This window comes from Mercenaria mercenaria, chromosome 17 (assembly GCF_021730395.1).
Source record: "Mercenaria mercenaria strain notata chromosome 17, MADL_Memer_1, whole genome shotgun sequence".
Taxonomy (NCBI): domain Eukaryota; kingdom Metazoa; phylum Mollusca; class Bivalvia; order Venerida; family Veneridae; genus Mercenaria; species Mercenaria mercenaria.
The window spans coordinates 19946227-19963180 of NC_069377.1; the positions used below are offsets into that span (position 1 = coordinate 19946227).

A 16954-nucleotide genomic window follows, 5' to 3' on the forward strand; every position below is an offset into this window, starting at 1 on the left:
AAAGTGGTTTTTAACCCCACACAGAGATTCAGAACAAATTTTTTTGGGCTACCATATTTTTGCCTGGTAGCTCAACAGTCTGGGTTTGTTTGGAGAGGTTTGCTTAAAAAAATATATATATACTGCAGTTGAATAAAAGATTTCTTTATCTTAGCCAGACCAACAGATTTTTTTTCTTGAATATAGCAATAATCAGCATACATTTTTTCTTTTACAGTTTAGAACGAGCCTAGTTCAATTGTGAATTATTTCCCTTTAGTTATTTAAAAATGACAACATCAACAGAAAATATGTCAGTAAATTTTTATTTACAATTATCTTGTAGTACAAGTTGCAAGTCATGTAATAAAATCTTGAATTCTGTCAGCTTCAGGGTTTTAAATTAAATATATAGTACAATTATTAAATGTTTCTGAAAAAGAAATACAATTTGATAAACAAAGTTTCCCACCTTCTCATCGCTGTGGATTCACATATTTGAATTTGTTTTGTTTTGTTTTTGTTGCGTTTTACATCACACCTTAACTATTAAAGGTCATATGGCGACTTTCCAGCTTATGGTGTTGGAAGAAGACCCCACATGCCCCTCCTTGCATTATTTCATCTTGGGTGGGCACCTGGGTAGAACCACTGACATTCTGTAAGCCAGCTGTATGGCGTCTTAACATGAAGAACTCTATACCACAAATGAGACTTGAACCCACATCAGTGAGGGGTAAGTGATTTGAAGTCGGCAAACTTAACCACTGGGCCACTGAGGTCCCCATATCCAAATTTATCTTAGGTAAGTTTGACAGGTGGTATGAAAATCACAATTTTGCATATTGTTTTAAACAATATAATTTATCACTTTTACTGGTAATGCTATTGAATCAATGCTATTGAATCTGTTTAAAATCATGCCAGCACAAGTTTCTTGTGAACAATTGCAACAAGTAACTGCCCACCCGCTTAGCTCAGTAGGTAGAGCATTGGTCTACGGATCGCGGGGTCGTGAGTTCGATCCTCGGGCGGGGCATATGTTCTCCGTGACTATTTGATAAACGACATTGTGTCTGAAATCATTAGTCCTCCACCACTGATTCATGTGGGGAAGTTGGCAGTTACTTGCGGAGAACAGGTATGTACTGGTACAGAATCCAGGAAAACTAGTTAGGTTAACTGCCTGCCGTTACATGACTGAAATACTGTTGAAAAATGGCGTTAAACCCAAAACAAACAAACAAACAAAGCCTCCCAAACAGTTTTGTTCAGCTGACACAGCACATTATAACTGGCCATCTCTGAACGAGAACACACACCTGTTTGGAAATTACTAAATAGAGATGATACATTCAGACTAAAAATTGACAAAACAGTCTTCTTTTGTTTTAATTCTGAAGAAATATTTTTTTAAAAAGTCAGAAGAGGAGAAGATTATACATAGCCCCCTTTTACCCACCTAATATCTCAATGGATTTATACGATTTAAGTAAAATCGAATGACCTCCTAAAAACAGAACCTGCACACATCTGTTCAACATTACAAAATGTAAAATAGACAAACCCTCCAGACCACTGCACCACGGTGGAATTTTCTATGTATGCAGATGTATTAAGTTATGCTGATCCTGAACTTGATCCAAGTGACCTCATACACAATCCCACCCTTGGCCTTTCTATAAGCTACTTTAGGCCATGTTTAATTTCAATACATCAACGCAAACCAAATTTATTGAGTGGAAACTGTCTTTTTCTATTTCTGTTAAGAGTGACATTGACCTTGATTCTAGTGATCTTACATGCAATGGGGCATAATTTTGACAAAATACAAGCTACCAAGTGAGGTCAACTCATCATGCTGAAATCAATAGACAACTGAAGCATGATGATGGACACAGGGTCATCCACCTATACTAATCACTCACCCTCAACCATGTTCAGATGAGCTAAAATTCTGAGCATGTTTCAAGCAGATCATGTAGACCTGGAGTGTTAATCAGATCATGTGTTTTGTAGAGCATTGCGGCCTATAGAGCTTGAAGCCAAGTTTTCTATAATTTAACCTTGTGATATCAAGTTTTTGTAGATCCACTTAAAGATAATCATTTTAATCAAGTTTCATGGAAACAATTAATTAAATGCATGATAAAAATGATTTTCTAAGATTTGATCCAGTGAGGTAGATTTTCACCTCCAATGTCGAATTAAAGCCTCACATAGATTGCATGAAAAACAAACATTTTGGTCAGGTTTCATGAAGATCATACAATTAGGCTTCTAGTATGATAAAAAGATTAATATTGCTGCTAAGCCAGGTTGTACTGTTTTAATTCTTAACAACAGTTTATAAATATCTTTAAATGATGATGCTTATATGATCCTGTTACATTTATTTCAAACTGACTTACATGCTTTAAAATCATGTTTTGTTTTCCATTTTAAGCTCTAGAAGCCCCCTAAGAGCAGTCAATGGGTAACTACCTGAGCAAATGTGTGGAAGGTCCAACCAAGTTTAGGAGATTTGTTTTCTGTTTGAAACATGGAATTGGCTTATAAAACTGGCTATAATTTTCTCCCAGCAGAAAAAAGTGCAATGCCTTTCTACAATACGAAACACAGCTACATATATCTGTCAGATACTCCAAGTCAAATGTTTTTCCATTCATCTGTGATAATGCGTTACTTTCAATCAAGACTGTTCAGAAAATATCAATCATTAAGCAAGGAAATAAATGAGTTCACTTTAAACATCGGTCAAAGTACACAGATCCTATATATCCACCACGCATAGATTTAGCAACATTTTGTTCAAATAATCGTCTATTGTTTTGAAGAACCTCAGCTGCTTCTTTATTCAAAGGATCTTCTGGATTAGGTTCCTGCAAAACACAATTAACAGAACATAGTACAGAACATAGTACGAAACAATGACATAACATCAGGTCCATATACTGTACTTCCAAAATTTCCTGAAAATACTGTTCTCAGATTTGCATTGTATCATTGGTAGGTCAATTGTTTTCTTTAAATTTTGAGAAGTTGACCAGTTCTCACTTATCTGTGAGAGCACTGTACAGGTTTATGCAGTCTGTCCATGGATCAAAGCCTTCCTGAGACCCCATTTAATCTCTCTGCATTTTCTTTGTACACTGCATATAGCTCAAGGTATCATTTGTTACTCAGTAAAGAAGGGATATAATTACAACTGACTTAGATAAATATAAACCATATTTATAATTTACAACTACTGCTTCATGTTCGACTTGCATGCCAATTTGAAGGCGACACAGATTGAGAGATAAATGAACTGCCAATTTGAGGGCGACAAAGATTGAGAGATAAATGAACTGCCAACTTGAGTGCGACACAGATTGAGAGATAAATGAACTGCCAACTTGAGGGTGACACAGACTGAGAGATAAATGAACTGCCAATTTGAGGGCGACACAGACTGAGAGATAAACAAGAGCTCGTCGAACACGAAATGCCCCCTTGATGCATTCAGTAATTGCACAAGGAACAGAAATTATATGCTCACTGTAAACAAAAATTCTACCATTCTGGTTTAATCTGACCTTGACCTTTAACCTAACAAGAGATTACAGATTGATCTTGGCGCCATCCACTGAGCCATTTTTGAATGTTCCAAATTTCAATACTAGCTCAAGGTCAAAATCAAGGTCAAATTTCATTTAGGTACAAAACAATAAGTATGTGGTCCAAATTTGAAAGCGGTGGCTTGAGAAATGTGAAAGCAGGTCACTAGATCAATTTCAAGGTAAAGTTCATTTCAGTAGACAGAACTAAGCATGTGCTTCAAATTTGGAGGCTGTAGCTTGAGAAATGTGAAAGTAGGTAATAGATAAAAATCAATGTAAAATTTCAATTCAGACCACAAAAATATGCATGCAGTCCAAATTTGAAGCATGTACCTTCAAAAATGTGAAAATAGGTCACTAGGTCAATCTCATGATCAAAGTTCATTTCGGTACACAAAACTATGCATGTGGTTCAAATTTGAAGGCTGTAGCTTGAGAAATGTGAAAGTAGGTCACTAGGTCAAAATCAAGGTCAAATTTTATTTCAGAACACAAAAATATGCATGTGGTCCAAATTTGAAGCCTGTACCTTCAGAAATGTGAAAGTAGGTCAGTAGGGCAATCTCAAAATCAACGTTCATTTCAGTACACAAAACTATGCTTGTGGTCAAAATTTGAAGGCTGTAGCTTGAGAAATGTGAAAGTAGGTCACAAGGTCAAAATCAAGGTCAAATTTTATTTTGGAACAAAAAACTATGCATGTGGTCCAAATCTGAAGCCTGTACCTTCAAAAATGTGTCAGTAGGTCACTAGGTCAATAACAAGGTCAAAGTTTTTTTCAGCACACAAACCTATGCATGTGGTCCAAATTTGAAGGCTGTAGGTACAGAAATGTGAAAGTAGGTCACTAGGTCAAGATCAAGGTCAACTCATGTCAAGGTTCATCTTGCCACTCAAAACTATACATGTGGTCCAAATTTGAAAGGTGTAAGTTATGGACATGAAGATTCTAAGTTTTTCCCTATATAAGTCTATATGAACCATTTGACCTCTGAGGCAGGGCCATATTTGACCCAAGAGGGATAACTTGAACAAACTTGGTAGAGAACCACTAAATGATGCTACATTACAAAATACCAAAGCCACAGACTTTGTGGTTTGGACAAGATTTTTTCCTATATAAGTCTATATAAACCATGTGACCCTAGGGTTGGGGCCATATTTGACCCCAGGGAAATAATCTGAATAATCTTGGTAGAGGACCACTAGATTTTGCTACATACCAAATATCAAAGCCGTAGGCCCTATGGTTTTGGACAAGAAGATCAGAAACCATTTAACTGTTCCTAGCCAATGTGACCTTGACCTCTGACCTAATGACCTCAAAATCAATAGGGGTCATCTGCTGGTCATGGCCAACCTAACAATCAATTTTCTTGACACTGGGCCCAAGCGTTCTTGAGTTATTGCCTGGAAACCATTTTACTGTTCCTGGTCACTGTGACCTTGACCTTTGACATACTGACCTCAAAATCAATAGGAGTCACCTGCTGGTCATGATCAACCTCCCCATCAACTTTCGTGACCCTAGGCCTAAGCGTTCTTGAGTTATCATCCGGAAACTGTTTTAATGTTCAGGGTCACTGTGACCTTGACCTTTAACATACTGACCTCAAAATCAATAGGGGTCATCCAATGGTCATTACCAACCTCCCAATTAACTTTCATGATCCTAGGCCCAAGTGTTCTTGAGTTATCATCCGGAAACCGTTTTACTATTCAGGGTCACTGTGACCTTGACCTTTGACATACAGACCTCAAAATCGATAGGGGTCATCTGCTGGTGATGACCAACCTCCCTATCAACTTTCGTGACCCTTGGCCCAAGCGTTCTTGAGTTATCATCCGGAAACCGTTTTACTGTTCAGGGTCACTGTGACCTTGACCTTTAACATACAGACCTCAAAATCGATAGGGGTCATCTGTGGTGATGACCAATCTCCCTATCAACTTTCATGGTCCTAGGCCAAGGTTCTTGAGTTATACGAATCATCCGTAAACGGACCGACAGACCTACCGACCGACATCTGCAAAACAATATACCTCTCCTTTTTCAAAGGGGGGCATAATGAACTGCCAACTTGAGGGCAACACAGACTGAGAGATCGATGAACTGCAAATGTAAGGGCGACACAGATTGAGAGATAAATGAACTGCCAACTTGAGGGGGACACAGATTGAGAGATAAATGAACTGCCAACCTGAGGGTGACATAGATTGAGAGATAAATGAACTGCCAATTTGAGGGCGACACAGATTGAGAGATAAATGAACTGCCAATTTGAGGGCGACACAGATTGAGAGATAAATGAACTGCCAACTTGAGAGCGACACAGACTGAGAGATAAATGAACTGCCAACTTGAGGGCGACACAGATTGAGAGATAAATGAACTGCTAATTTAAGGGCAACACAGACTGAGAGATAAATGAACTGCCAATTTGAGGGCGACACTGACTGAGAGATAAATGAACTGCCAATTTAAGGGCGACACAGATTGAGAGATAAATGAACTGCCAACTTGAGGGTGACACAGATTGAGAGATAAATGAACTGCCAATTTATTTTCAGTCATTTTCAAACAAAATTTGCAACATGCTAAGTAATTTTTGAATCATATAGTTATACATCTGAAACAATATGGTTAATGTGTATGGTGTAAAGGATCATGAAAAGTGCTGTTTCCATTAGCATTCATGAAAACGAATGATGTAGCCAGTAGGGTATAAGCACACATACAAATTTTCACACCTTTCCCATATCAAAGTTCAGCCCAGGGGCAGATCAAACTCTCATATCCAAAGAGTTTTCCCTACACTTCTTGGTCAGTGTTCACATTAGTTTCTTGAGTTGCTAAAACAACAAAGGACAAAGTGGACCCCAGGCATACCATAACCTTTTGACCTTATTTCTGTTTAATAAACATCCATCAACCAGTTCGTCTAATATAATATAATTTGTGTATGCAGTTCCAGTGGAGATTTCATGGCAAGAACAATACAGAATAAACTAGCCTCATTCCTATTCCATTTTTTTATAACTAAATATAATCACTGTATAAGGAATTTGGTAGAGGGTCACCCAGGGAACATTTGAAACCTGATCTGTGGTTTCAGAGGAGAAGTTTTCCATAAGCCATATATAGGGAAAACTAGCACTACCTTCTGACAGCCATGTTTTATAATGTAACAGAATGATTTGAAGAATTTGTAGAAGACTGATGGGCAACAGACATCCAACAATCCTAGAAGCTCACCAGGTTAACTGATAATAATTTGTGCGGGTAGGGTAGGGATAGGGGGAGAAGGGGTTAGGACAATACATGTCAGCCCTTGAAAAAATTTGATTTAGGGTCAGCAAAGGAATTATTTATAAAGTATCCATTTCCAACTTATTTTCTGTGACCTAGTTTAAAATTTTTACCAATAATTTTTCTTTATAATAGGCTCAAGAGTATCAGGGGTTTTTCTTGCTGTTTTAGGAACATAGCCTATTCCCCAAAAATTGGGAATTTTGACATGTAAATGTTCCGAATTGGGAAATATTTAGTCCCGTAGGATATAGTAAGAATGTGTTTAAGCACTTTCTTATACACTTGTTTCACATTGTACAACCTCTTTCTCATACTGCAATTACAAAATTGTCCATAATTTGGTCACTGTTTGAGCAATTTTGATGATTATTTTTTCGAATGGAGACTGGGAATTTTTGCACTCATTTTCACACATTTTGGCATTGGGAATATAGCTGAAAAACAGGCTATAAAAACGGACGAAACCCCCCTCCCTCAAGTATCAATATTGGGAAAATTTCATTCTCCACAAAGTGAAACTGGTTAATTTTAAAGACAACTAGTGTTTTCTGACCACAAAATACAAGAGGCCCACTAACATTTCTTACTACAACAAATTGATTCACCTTAGTTAGGATGCCAAAGGATGAACAGCTTTTGCTACTGTATTTTGTCTGTTTAAAATCAAAAGCTCCGAAAATGCTGACCAAAAGCCTCCAGCCAAAAGCTAGATAAGAAGAATGTCTGTAGTAGGAATATAAGGATCTTATGAGCGTTAACAAGGTTTTTCTATCCAAGCTGTCCCAAGGGTCGGAAAAATAGCTGTCTTACACAGGCAGATATATTAGATAATTTTTCTTGCCTATCGAGTTCAAACAGATTGTGATGACGAATAGATTTGGGTATTTCCTGGCATTATTTATATAGTTTATAATGTCATGATAGTGCCAGTACTATGTGACTAGTACTATGTGACGTCACCGGAGTGCACCCTATTTTAGACAAGAATTTTCCCTTGGAAAAGACAGGAATGTCTATCCCTGGCACGTGCTCGGACAAATGTATACTTTCCCCACTAGGTAGGCAAGAATGTAACTACTTACCAGAAATAAATACTGTAATCCATACACTATTGAGTTTACTGTCAACACTGGTTTCCAGTCTTCCCTGTGAAAAATAAAAATTAAAAATCACTTATTTTACAAACACAGTGCTTTTACAAATCTTTATTGCTTTACTGAAATACTTTTAAGGATTATATATGTATTAAATTTTAAGTGTTTAAAATAATGGAACTTTCATTTTATAATTTTCAGTGGTATAGAACTACACCTGAATTTAAAGAGAAATTCTTTCCAAAATATATTTAAACAAGAGCCATTTGTAAAACATGTATGCGCTCCCACCCTTATAATGGGTTGTTCCATTTTCAGTCCTGTGATCACTATGAACTTGCCCTACTAACCCCCAAAACAATAGAGGCCATATACTCCATAAGCCCAATCATGCTATCAAGCTTAAGATTCTGGGTAAAGTGGTTCTCAAGTTACCATGCAGAAAAAGTTTTCAATGATCAGGTTCCTGTGACCCTGACCTTTGACTTACTGACCCAAAAAACGTTAAGGGTCATCCACTTCATAAGCAAAGTCAGGCTATCAAGTTTGAAGGTTCTGGATCAAGTGGTTCGTTCTAAAGTTATTGATTGGAAACCAATTTTCAAAGTTCAGTCCCCTGTGACCTTGACCTTTGACCTATTGACCCACAAAACAAAAGGGGTCATGTATTTCATAATTTTTAAGCCAAATCATTATTCAAAGTTTTTTTCTATATTTTACTGTGACTCCCAAAAAATGCATAAAAATTAGACCATACTTCATAATAATTATGAAGTTGTCCAGGGCTTAAGCTAGGCTAAGATTTTAGGGAGAAATCACTTCTCCCTCAGCTAAGATTAGGGAGAAGTGGAGAGATTTTAGGGAAACATAGAAAGATTTTAGAACTATGACATGCAAGTCGAAAAAGGAATTACCCTGTTGAGAAATTCATGAACAGTTCATGAATAATTCTTGAACTATTCCAGAACTTTGTTCATGAACAGTTCACGAATAGTTCATGAAAGTTCGTGAACTACAAATGGGACCTTTTACGGCATCAAAAATTCATGAACTGGGCATGGTTCATCAAGTTCATGAACAGGACTGGTTCATCAAATTCATGAACTGGGCGTGTTCATCAAAGTTCATGAATTGATAGGTTCATGAATTTGATGAACCAGAAATTCGCAAACTTGATGAACAGTTCATGAATAATTCTTGAACTATTCGTGAACTATTCATGAACAGTTCATCAACTACAAATGGGACTTTTTGAGGCATCAACTATTCATCAAGTTGATGAACCATAGTTCATGAATCAGGGGTTCATGAACTGAAAGTAACAAGATAAATGGAAAGTTGATGAACCCAGCTGAATTAGAAACAGTGATTTTGACAATAGTGACGTTACTATAGCAACTGCCTGATAAAGCCTGTCTGAGAAAAGCAGGCTTTCTCAGGTCAGTGACTTGAGAACACTTTGCACTGTTTAAACCTGTGATTAAATCCAAAGGGACATCCGATTATGTCCATTTTACATTTAAAAATTATTACGCCCTCATATGACACTGAAAATGGTCTTCAGATTCCAAAATATAAAAAAGCGGAATAAACAACAAAATCCCAAGTGAAATTTTATCCAAAATTCAGTTGCTAGATGGTCTAATTTACTTTAATCTCAAGACTGACATTCAGATTAGATACTAGCTTTGTTTCAGGGTCGTGAAAACATGTGACATTTTAAAAGGATTTTATATTTTTAAAATGAAATTTATGACAACATCATAATTACTTATTTATATGCAGTATACTCATGTTCCTTTTAAACCATTCCTTACTGTAGTATGATAAATATTTCCTTCTCATTTGCTGCACAAACTTCTAAAAAATTGCTGAATCACATGTGCAAAAAATTTCCCAGCATGCAACAAAATAATGGAAACTGATCATGTGACATAAATTTAATGTTCATGAACATTCATGAACAGTTCATGAACTTATTCATTTATTGTAAAAGGAAAACCTAAGTTTTATGTTTAATGAGTGAACAGTTTAGAAACTCCTTATTGGGTTCAAGAACTGGTACTGAACTAGAAAAAGGTTTTGAATTTTTAGTACTTTTATTGAATCTTAGATGACTTTTCCTTAAGAACACATCAAGAATGTTTCAAGAATTTAATATTCTTAAACTGCTCATAAAATGTTCATCATTTTTTTCCAGAATTTTTCTTGAATTCTATAGGTATATTGACATTCATGAAAAAATCTTGATTCATTCTTAAACAAGTTCATGAATATTTCAAGGATTTCTGGTATGAAATGAAAGACATCAATAAATTCACCAACCATGTATCAGTGTTCATCATTATTCTTTGCAAGTGACATTTTCTAAATTGCCAAATAATGATGAAACTTCTGTTAGCTATCCCCAATGTTTAATCAAAATTTTGTACAAATTGCAGACAACATAAAATACAAAATACATGTAGTAACATTCCTAGTCATATGTTTTTTATCAGTAACTCTGGTATTAGCCTTCAGCTGTAAATACTAGAAGCTTTTACAAGTAAACTGATCCTGTTTTATGAATTTTATGAATTTCAGACTTGATTGACCAATTCATTAATTTGAAGTTCATGAACAGTGTATGAACTTCAGGTTCATGAACCATCAGCATAATTGAAATAAAATCAAATACTGCACTGGAGTTCTGAATGAAGTCACTTGTTTGATTACTGAACTTATAATTCATGAACTTAAAATCATGCACCAAAGGTGAAATTTTTGAAGAACCAGTTCATGAATAATTCTTGAACTTTAGGTTCACAGACAGTTGGTGAACTTTTTCAGGAATAGTTTCATGAACAATTCATGAACTTTTGGTTCGTGAACAGTTCACAAACTTTTTGAGGAACATTCATCGCATTGTTCATGAATGTTCATGAACAGTTCATGAACGCTCATCAGTTCATGAACTACAGCTCAACAGGGTAACTAGAAGATGCTTTTGTAAAAAAGCGCATTTCTCCCCCAATGCATAGTCATACAGGCAAGAAGTCAATAGGGGACATGAGCGAAAGTCAAAGAGACATTGATGGTTTGCTGCAATAGGGATCATCTACTTGGCATGTCCAGTCATCCCACTAAGTTTCAACATTGTAGGCCTAGTGGTTCTCAAGTTATTGTTCAGACTCCTGTGACCTTGACCTTTGACCAAGTGACCCCAAAATCAATAGAGGTCATTTACTCTGCATGTCCAATCATCCTATTAAGTTTCAATATTCTGGGTGAAGTGGTTCTCAAGTTATTGATTGGAAAGAGTTTTCTATGTTCAGCCCCCTGTGACCTTGACCTTTAACGGAGTGACCCCAAAAACAATAGTTGCCATGCATCTACTCTGTAAGTCCTATCATCCTATGAAGTTATGAAGGTTCTAGGTCAAAGTGTTCTCAAGTTATTGACCAAAAATGGATTTCCATTTTAAGTCCGCTGTAACCTTGACCTTTAATAGACTGAGCCCAAAATAAATAAAGGTCATCTACTCTATATGTCCAATCATCCTATGAAGTTTCAAGATTCTGGGTCAAGTGGTTCTCAAGTTTGAAGGTTCTAGGTCAAAGTGTTCTCAAGTTATTGACCAGAAATGGATTTCCAATTTAGGTCTGCTGTAACCTTGACCTTTAACAGACTGACCCCAAAATCAATAGAGGTCATCTACTCTGTAATGTCCAATCATTCTATGAAGTTTCAACATTCTGGGTCAAGTGGTTCTCAAGTTACTGTCCGGAAATGATTTTACATGACCAGGCCTCTGTGATCTTGACCTTTAATAGAGTGATCCCAAAATCAATAGCGGTCATCTTCTCTACATGTTCAATCATCCTATGAAGTTTCAACATTCTGGGTCAAGTGGTTCTCAAGTTATTGACCAGAAGCGGTTTTCCATCCTCAGGCCCCTGTGACCTTGACCTTTAACAGAGTGACCCCAAAATTCATAGGGCTTATCTACTCTGCATGAACAATCATCCTATGAAGTTTCAACGTTCTGGGTCAAGTGGTTCTCAAGTTACTGACCAGAAATGGTTTTCCATGTTCAGGCCCCTGTGACCTTGACCTTAAATAGAGTGACCCCTAAATCAATAGGGGTCATCTACTCTGCATGACCAATCATACTATGAAGTTTCAACATTCTGGGTCAAGTGGTTCTCAAGTTACTGACCAGAAACGGTTTTCAATGTTCAGGCCCCTGTGACCTTGAACTTTGACAGAGTGACCCAAAATTCAATCGGGGTCATTTACCCTGCATGACCAATCATCCTATTTAGTTTCAAAATTCTGGGCCAAGTGGTTCTCAAGTTATTGATCGGAAATGGTTTTCAATGTTCAGGCCCCTGTGACCTTGACCTTTGACAGAGTGACCCAAAAATCAATAGGGGTCATTTACCCTGCATGACCAATCATCCTATTTAGTTTCAACATTCTGGGTCAAGTGGTTCTCAAGTTATTGATCTGAAATGGTTTTGAATGCTCAGGCCCCTGTGACCTTGACCTTTGATGGAGTGACCCCCAAAAACAATAGGGGTCGTCTACTCCAGCAGCCCTACCACCATATGAAGTTTAAAGGTTCTAGGTCAAATGGTTATCCAGTTATTGATCGGAAATGAAGTGTGACGTACGGACGGACAGACAGGGCAAAAACAATATGTCTCCCAGAGAGTGGGGGAGACATAAATGTACTTTTTATTTTTATTTTATTTTTATTATTTCCTGACTCTGTTTACAAATTCACTGAAAATATAAGTGATTCTGTTTACTTATCCTTATATATCTAATTTCTTATCCTTGTGAATCTAATGTGATTAAAACTGCAAATTAAAGTCTTTTCCACTCCTGCCTAATGATTGCCCAAACCAAGAAAACCCTTTAAATATGGATACAATTACAAACAAGAGTGCCAGACTGTCACAAAATATGCCTGTCATTGAACTTGGCCTAATTCAAGGGGAATAATCCAAAAGTGCCTGGGGCAATTTGGGTGGTTATCGTGCTTGGCCGAGATATTATGCCCACAAACATTGTCAGCAAGTCCGGTGAAGATCAGATGAAAACTATTCAACTTAGTGCGGACAAGGCTAAATTGGCAGTTTTTCGAGTAATTCAAGGGCCATAGTCCAAGAGTGCCTCGGGCAATTTGGCTGGTTATCGAACTTGGCCAAGCTATTATGCCCACAAACATTGTCAGCAAGTTTGGTGATGATCAGATGAAAACACTTCGACTTAGAGGGCTGACAAGGCTAAATTCAGAGTTTTTCGAGTAATTTAAGAGCCATAATCCAAGAATGCCTGGGGCAATTTGGTTGGTTATCGAACTTGGCTGAGATAAAATGCCCAGTGAAGATCAGATGAAAACTCTTGGACTTAGACAGTCAGGGGTGTAACTGATTTAAGTTATGTAACCTATTTCAGTTACCTTTTCAAGCATTTTATAACCTGTATTAGTTATAAAATATAGTTAACTCAGGTAAGTTATTCAAAACAAGAGTGCCAGAATGTCACAATATACGCCTGTCACAGCAAATTTCTTTACTCTAGCACCTGTATTTGCAAATGGAATTTTAATTTTGTGGTTGTTTAGTAATCATTGTAAGTCTTTTGTTTTTCTAAGTCCACAAAAAAACTCCTTACCAGGTAGAGATACCTTAAAATACACCTAAAATTGGAAAGTAACATCTATGTTGTACCACAGAAAAGTGGTCTTGTTTTTTCCCTACGGTCAATTATAAAAAAGTTACAATATAAGTTATTTATAGTAACAACTAAGGGAAGGTAATCTTAAAAAAAAAAAAAAAAAAAAAAAAAAAATCCAAAAAAAATTGTAAGTCCACACAAAATGTTGTACTACAGAAAAGTGGTCTCGATTTTTCCCTACGACTAGTAATGAAAAAGTTACAATATAAGCTATTTATAGTAACAACAAAGGGAAGTAATTCTAAAAAGGGAACTGCGCATGACACTTCGTCTCAAGATGGTGTATAATTGTGCCAGGTTATATCAAAATTCCTCCATGCATGAAGAAGAAATGCTTCGGACAAAGTCATTCTTGTATCTGACCTTTGGCCTCTAAGTGTGACCTTGACCTTAGACCTAGGGACCTGGTTCTTGCGCATGACACTCCGTCTCATGATGGTGAACAACTGTGCCAACTTTCATCAAAATCCCTCCATGCATGCAGAAGATATGCTCCGGACAAAGTCATTCTTGAATTTGACCTTTGACCTCTAAATGTGACCTTGACCTTAGACCTAGGGACCTGGTTCTTGCGCATGACACTCCGTCTCATGATGGTGAACAACTGTGCCAAGTTTCATCAAAATCCCTCCATGCATGTAGAAGATATGCTCTGGACAAAGTCTGTGGATGCCGCCCACCCGCCCGCCCGCCAGGGGCATTCCCATAATACGTCCCGTTTTTCAAACGGGCGTATAAAAAGTCTTTTTGCTGTTCTCACAAAGTGACCTTTAAAGTGAAATTAATAGTAGCAAACTGTGGTTAATTAAATTCTCTTTTAGTCTTGAGCATGACCTGATAAGCATAATGGGATATTAAGAGTTTTATAGCTTTAAAACATTTGCTAAAACTTTATCAGCCTTGCATAAATTTTTTTACTGCATAGCTGGAAAGATAACAGGTCAAGGATTCAGGAAATAATTGCATTAGTCTCATTCATAATGAGGAATTGACACAAGAGGGCTTTGTAATATTTTATGATAACTGAAACAAGTTATGAAAGTTTACGCAATAACTCAGATGGGTTATTAACTGCGATAACTTGAAACAGTTACACTCCTGACTGTTAAAGAGCGGACAAGGCCAAATTCGCAGTTTTTCAAGTACTGTAAATCCGGTATTATTCGCGGTGTTTTAATTTTCGCTATTTTTCGTGAATCGGGTGCATCGCGAAATCATGAATCCATGTAAATATAATTCCATAACATACAGACATATCCGGAAACAAGAGCTGTCTCCATAGGATGACACATGCCCCCGATGGCACTTTGAATGAATAGTTATGGCCGATGTTAGAGTTTAGGACCTTTGACCTACGGACCTGGGTCTTGCGCGTGACACGTCGTCTTACTGTGGTACACATTCATGCCAAGTTATTTGAAAATCCATCCATCGATGACAAAGATATGAACCGGACACGCCCATCAATGCACTATCCTTTTACGTCTAAGTGTGACCTTGACCTTTGAGCTACGGACCTGGGTCTTGCGCGCGACACGTCGTCTTACTGTGGTACACATTCATGCCAAGTTATTTGAAAATCCATCCATCGATGACAAAGATATGGACCGGACACGCCCATCAATGCACTATCCTTTAATGTCTAAGTGTGACCTTGACCTTTGAGCTACGGACCTGGGTCTTGTGCGCGACACGTCGTCTTACTGTGGTACACATTCATGCCAAGTTATTTGATAATCCATCCATTGATGACAAAGATATGGACCGGACACGAAAATTGCGGACAGACTGACAGATTGACAGACCGACAGACGGTTCAAAAACTATAGCCTACCTTGGGGCATAAATGTCGATACGTCAAGTTCAGCAATGAATATAGCTTACATCGATGTTTATTGAATGATAATCATTCACTTCAAATATATGAATTAGTACAATAAATGTCGAACTTTCATGTAGAATATACTGCTAAGGCTAGATACATGCAGGGACAGTTGATGCATTTTATGTGCAAAAAGCAGAGTGTGTGTTGCGAGGGATCCATATCTCTTACTTTCAACCTGATTGTTTACCATTATGTTTAGAAACACTAGGATTAGGACAATTTTACAATTGTATATTATTATTATTTATGAATGGCGTACTAGCATTTGGATAGTCGTTTATTAATAGATTGAAAGTTACTGAATAAACACTTCAGTAAAGGGTACCTAACCTTTAAAAATTATTTTTAATAAATATTTAAATGACTGCTCTTGCAATTAGACGCGTGTGCAGTGGAGCGTTTATGTTCTAGAATCTAACTTTGTGAGTTCGAATTAAACGGAGATCAATTATTTTTTTTTTCATTATATTTTTTCATTTTATATTTGGTAACATGATTAAAATGTATAATTAAAGAGTATCGTAGGATGGATCGTACCTTAATACCATTGAATGAATTACTGTATATTTTGCTATTTGAATAACAAGGTTTTTCAAAACTCTATGTGAATTATAAAACATGGTTGACATAGCTCTTGCAATTTGGTCTTCACATCAGCTATGACACTGATCGGATAAAATGACAGCCAGGAGTGTGGATGCTCAATGGTGTTGTTTGAAATGTATGAATGTATTGAACTTGTATGAATGAAATTAAAAATGAAATTGAAGTGATGAAATAAAATGAAATTAAAAAAAACGTGAAAAAAATATAAATACACATGTAAAACTAATTCAATCATAAAACAAATCGCCCTATGTGGGATTCGAACCCACAGCCTCCTAATCGCAAAAGTTAAATCACTAGCAAGACTCCGCAATTCTACCAACTGAGCTATCAACGCAATTTCAATCTGTTTAGTGTTTGGAATATATTTATAGTTTTAAATAAGTCAAATATAAATATCTTTCAAACCCTTATTTAATAAATGGAACAGTCTGGAAAATCCAAATCTAAAAATAAAAGCGACAGGTCACTCCTAATTGCTAATAACAAACTTTGAACATTTTATCAGCTATTAAATGTAATAAGAATAATTGCCAGTAAATTGAATAAAGGATTTAAAGGCTGAATTATTTCAGTCCATGTGAATAAAGTAACCCATTGCTGATACAAAATAACTGTTACGGACCATGTGTTTAACGAGTCATTGGCATGCATAAATTCGGTACGGTACTGAAAAATGGGCATTAATATAAATATGACTTCCGGAATCGAAATTTCGCTAATATAAGATTAAAACCTTCGCGAATTT

The 16954-nt window shown here is 36.7% G+C and overlaps 1 protein-coding gene across 1 annotated transcript in view; it reads right to left on the reverse strand.

Moving 5' to 3' along the window:
* Positions 1-289: 289 nt before the first annotated feature.
* Positions 290-16954, reverse strand: part of LOC123537337 (NEDD8-conjugating enzyme Ubc12) — a 61634-nt gene continuing 44969 nt past the window's right edge. The window contains exons 4-5 of the mRNA XM_045321020.2: positions 7977-8040; positions 290-2861 (exon numbers count right to left, since the gene is read on the reverse strand). Coding sequence (XP_045176955.1) covers positions 2721-2861; positions 7977-8040 — 205 coding nt within the window. The 3' untranslated portion in view covers positions 290-2720. The remainder of the gene's footprint in view (positions 2862-7976; positions 8041-16954) is intronic.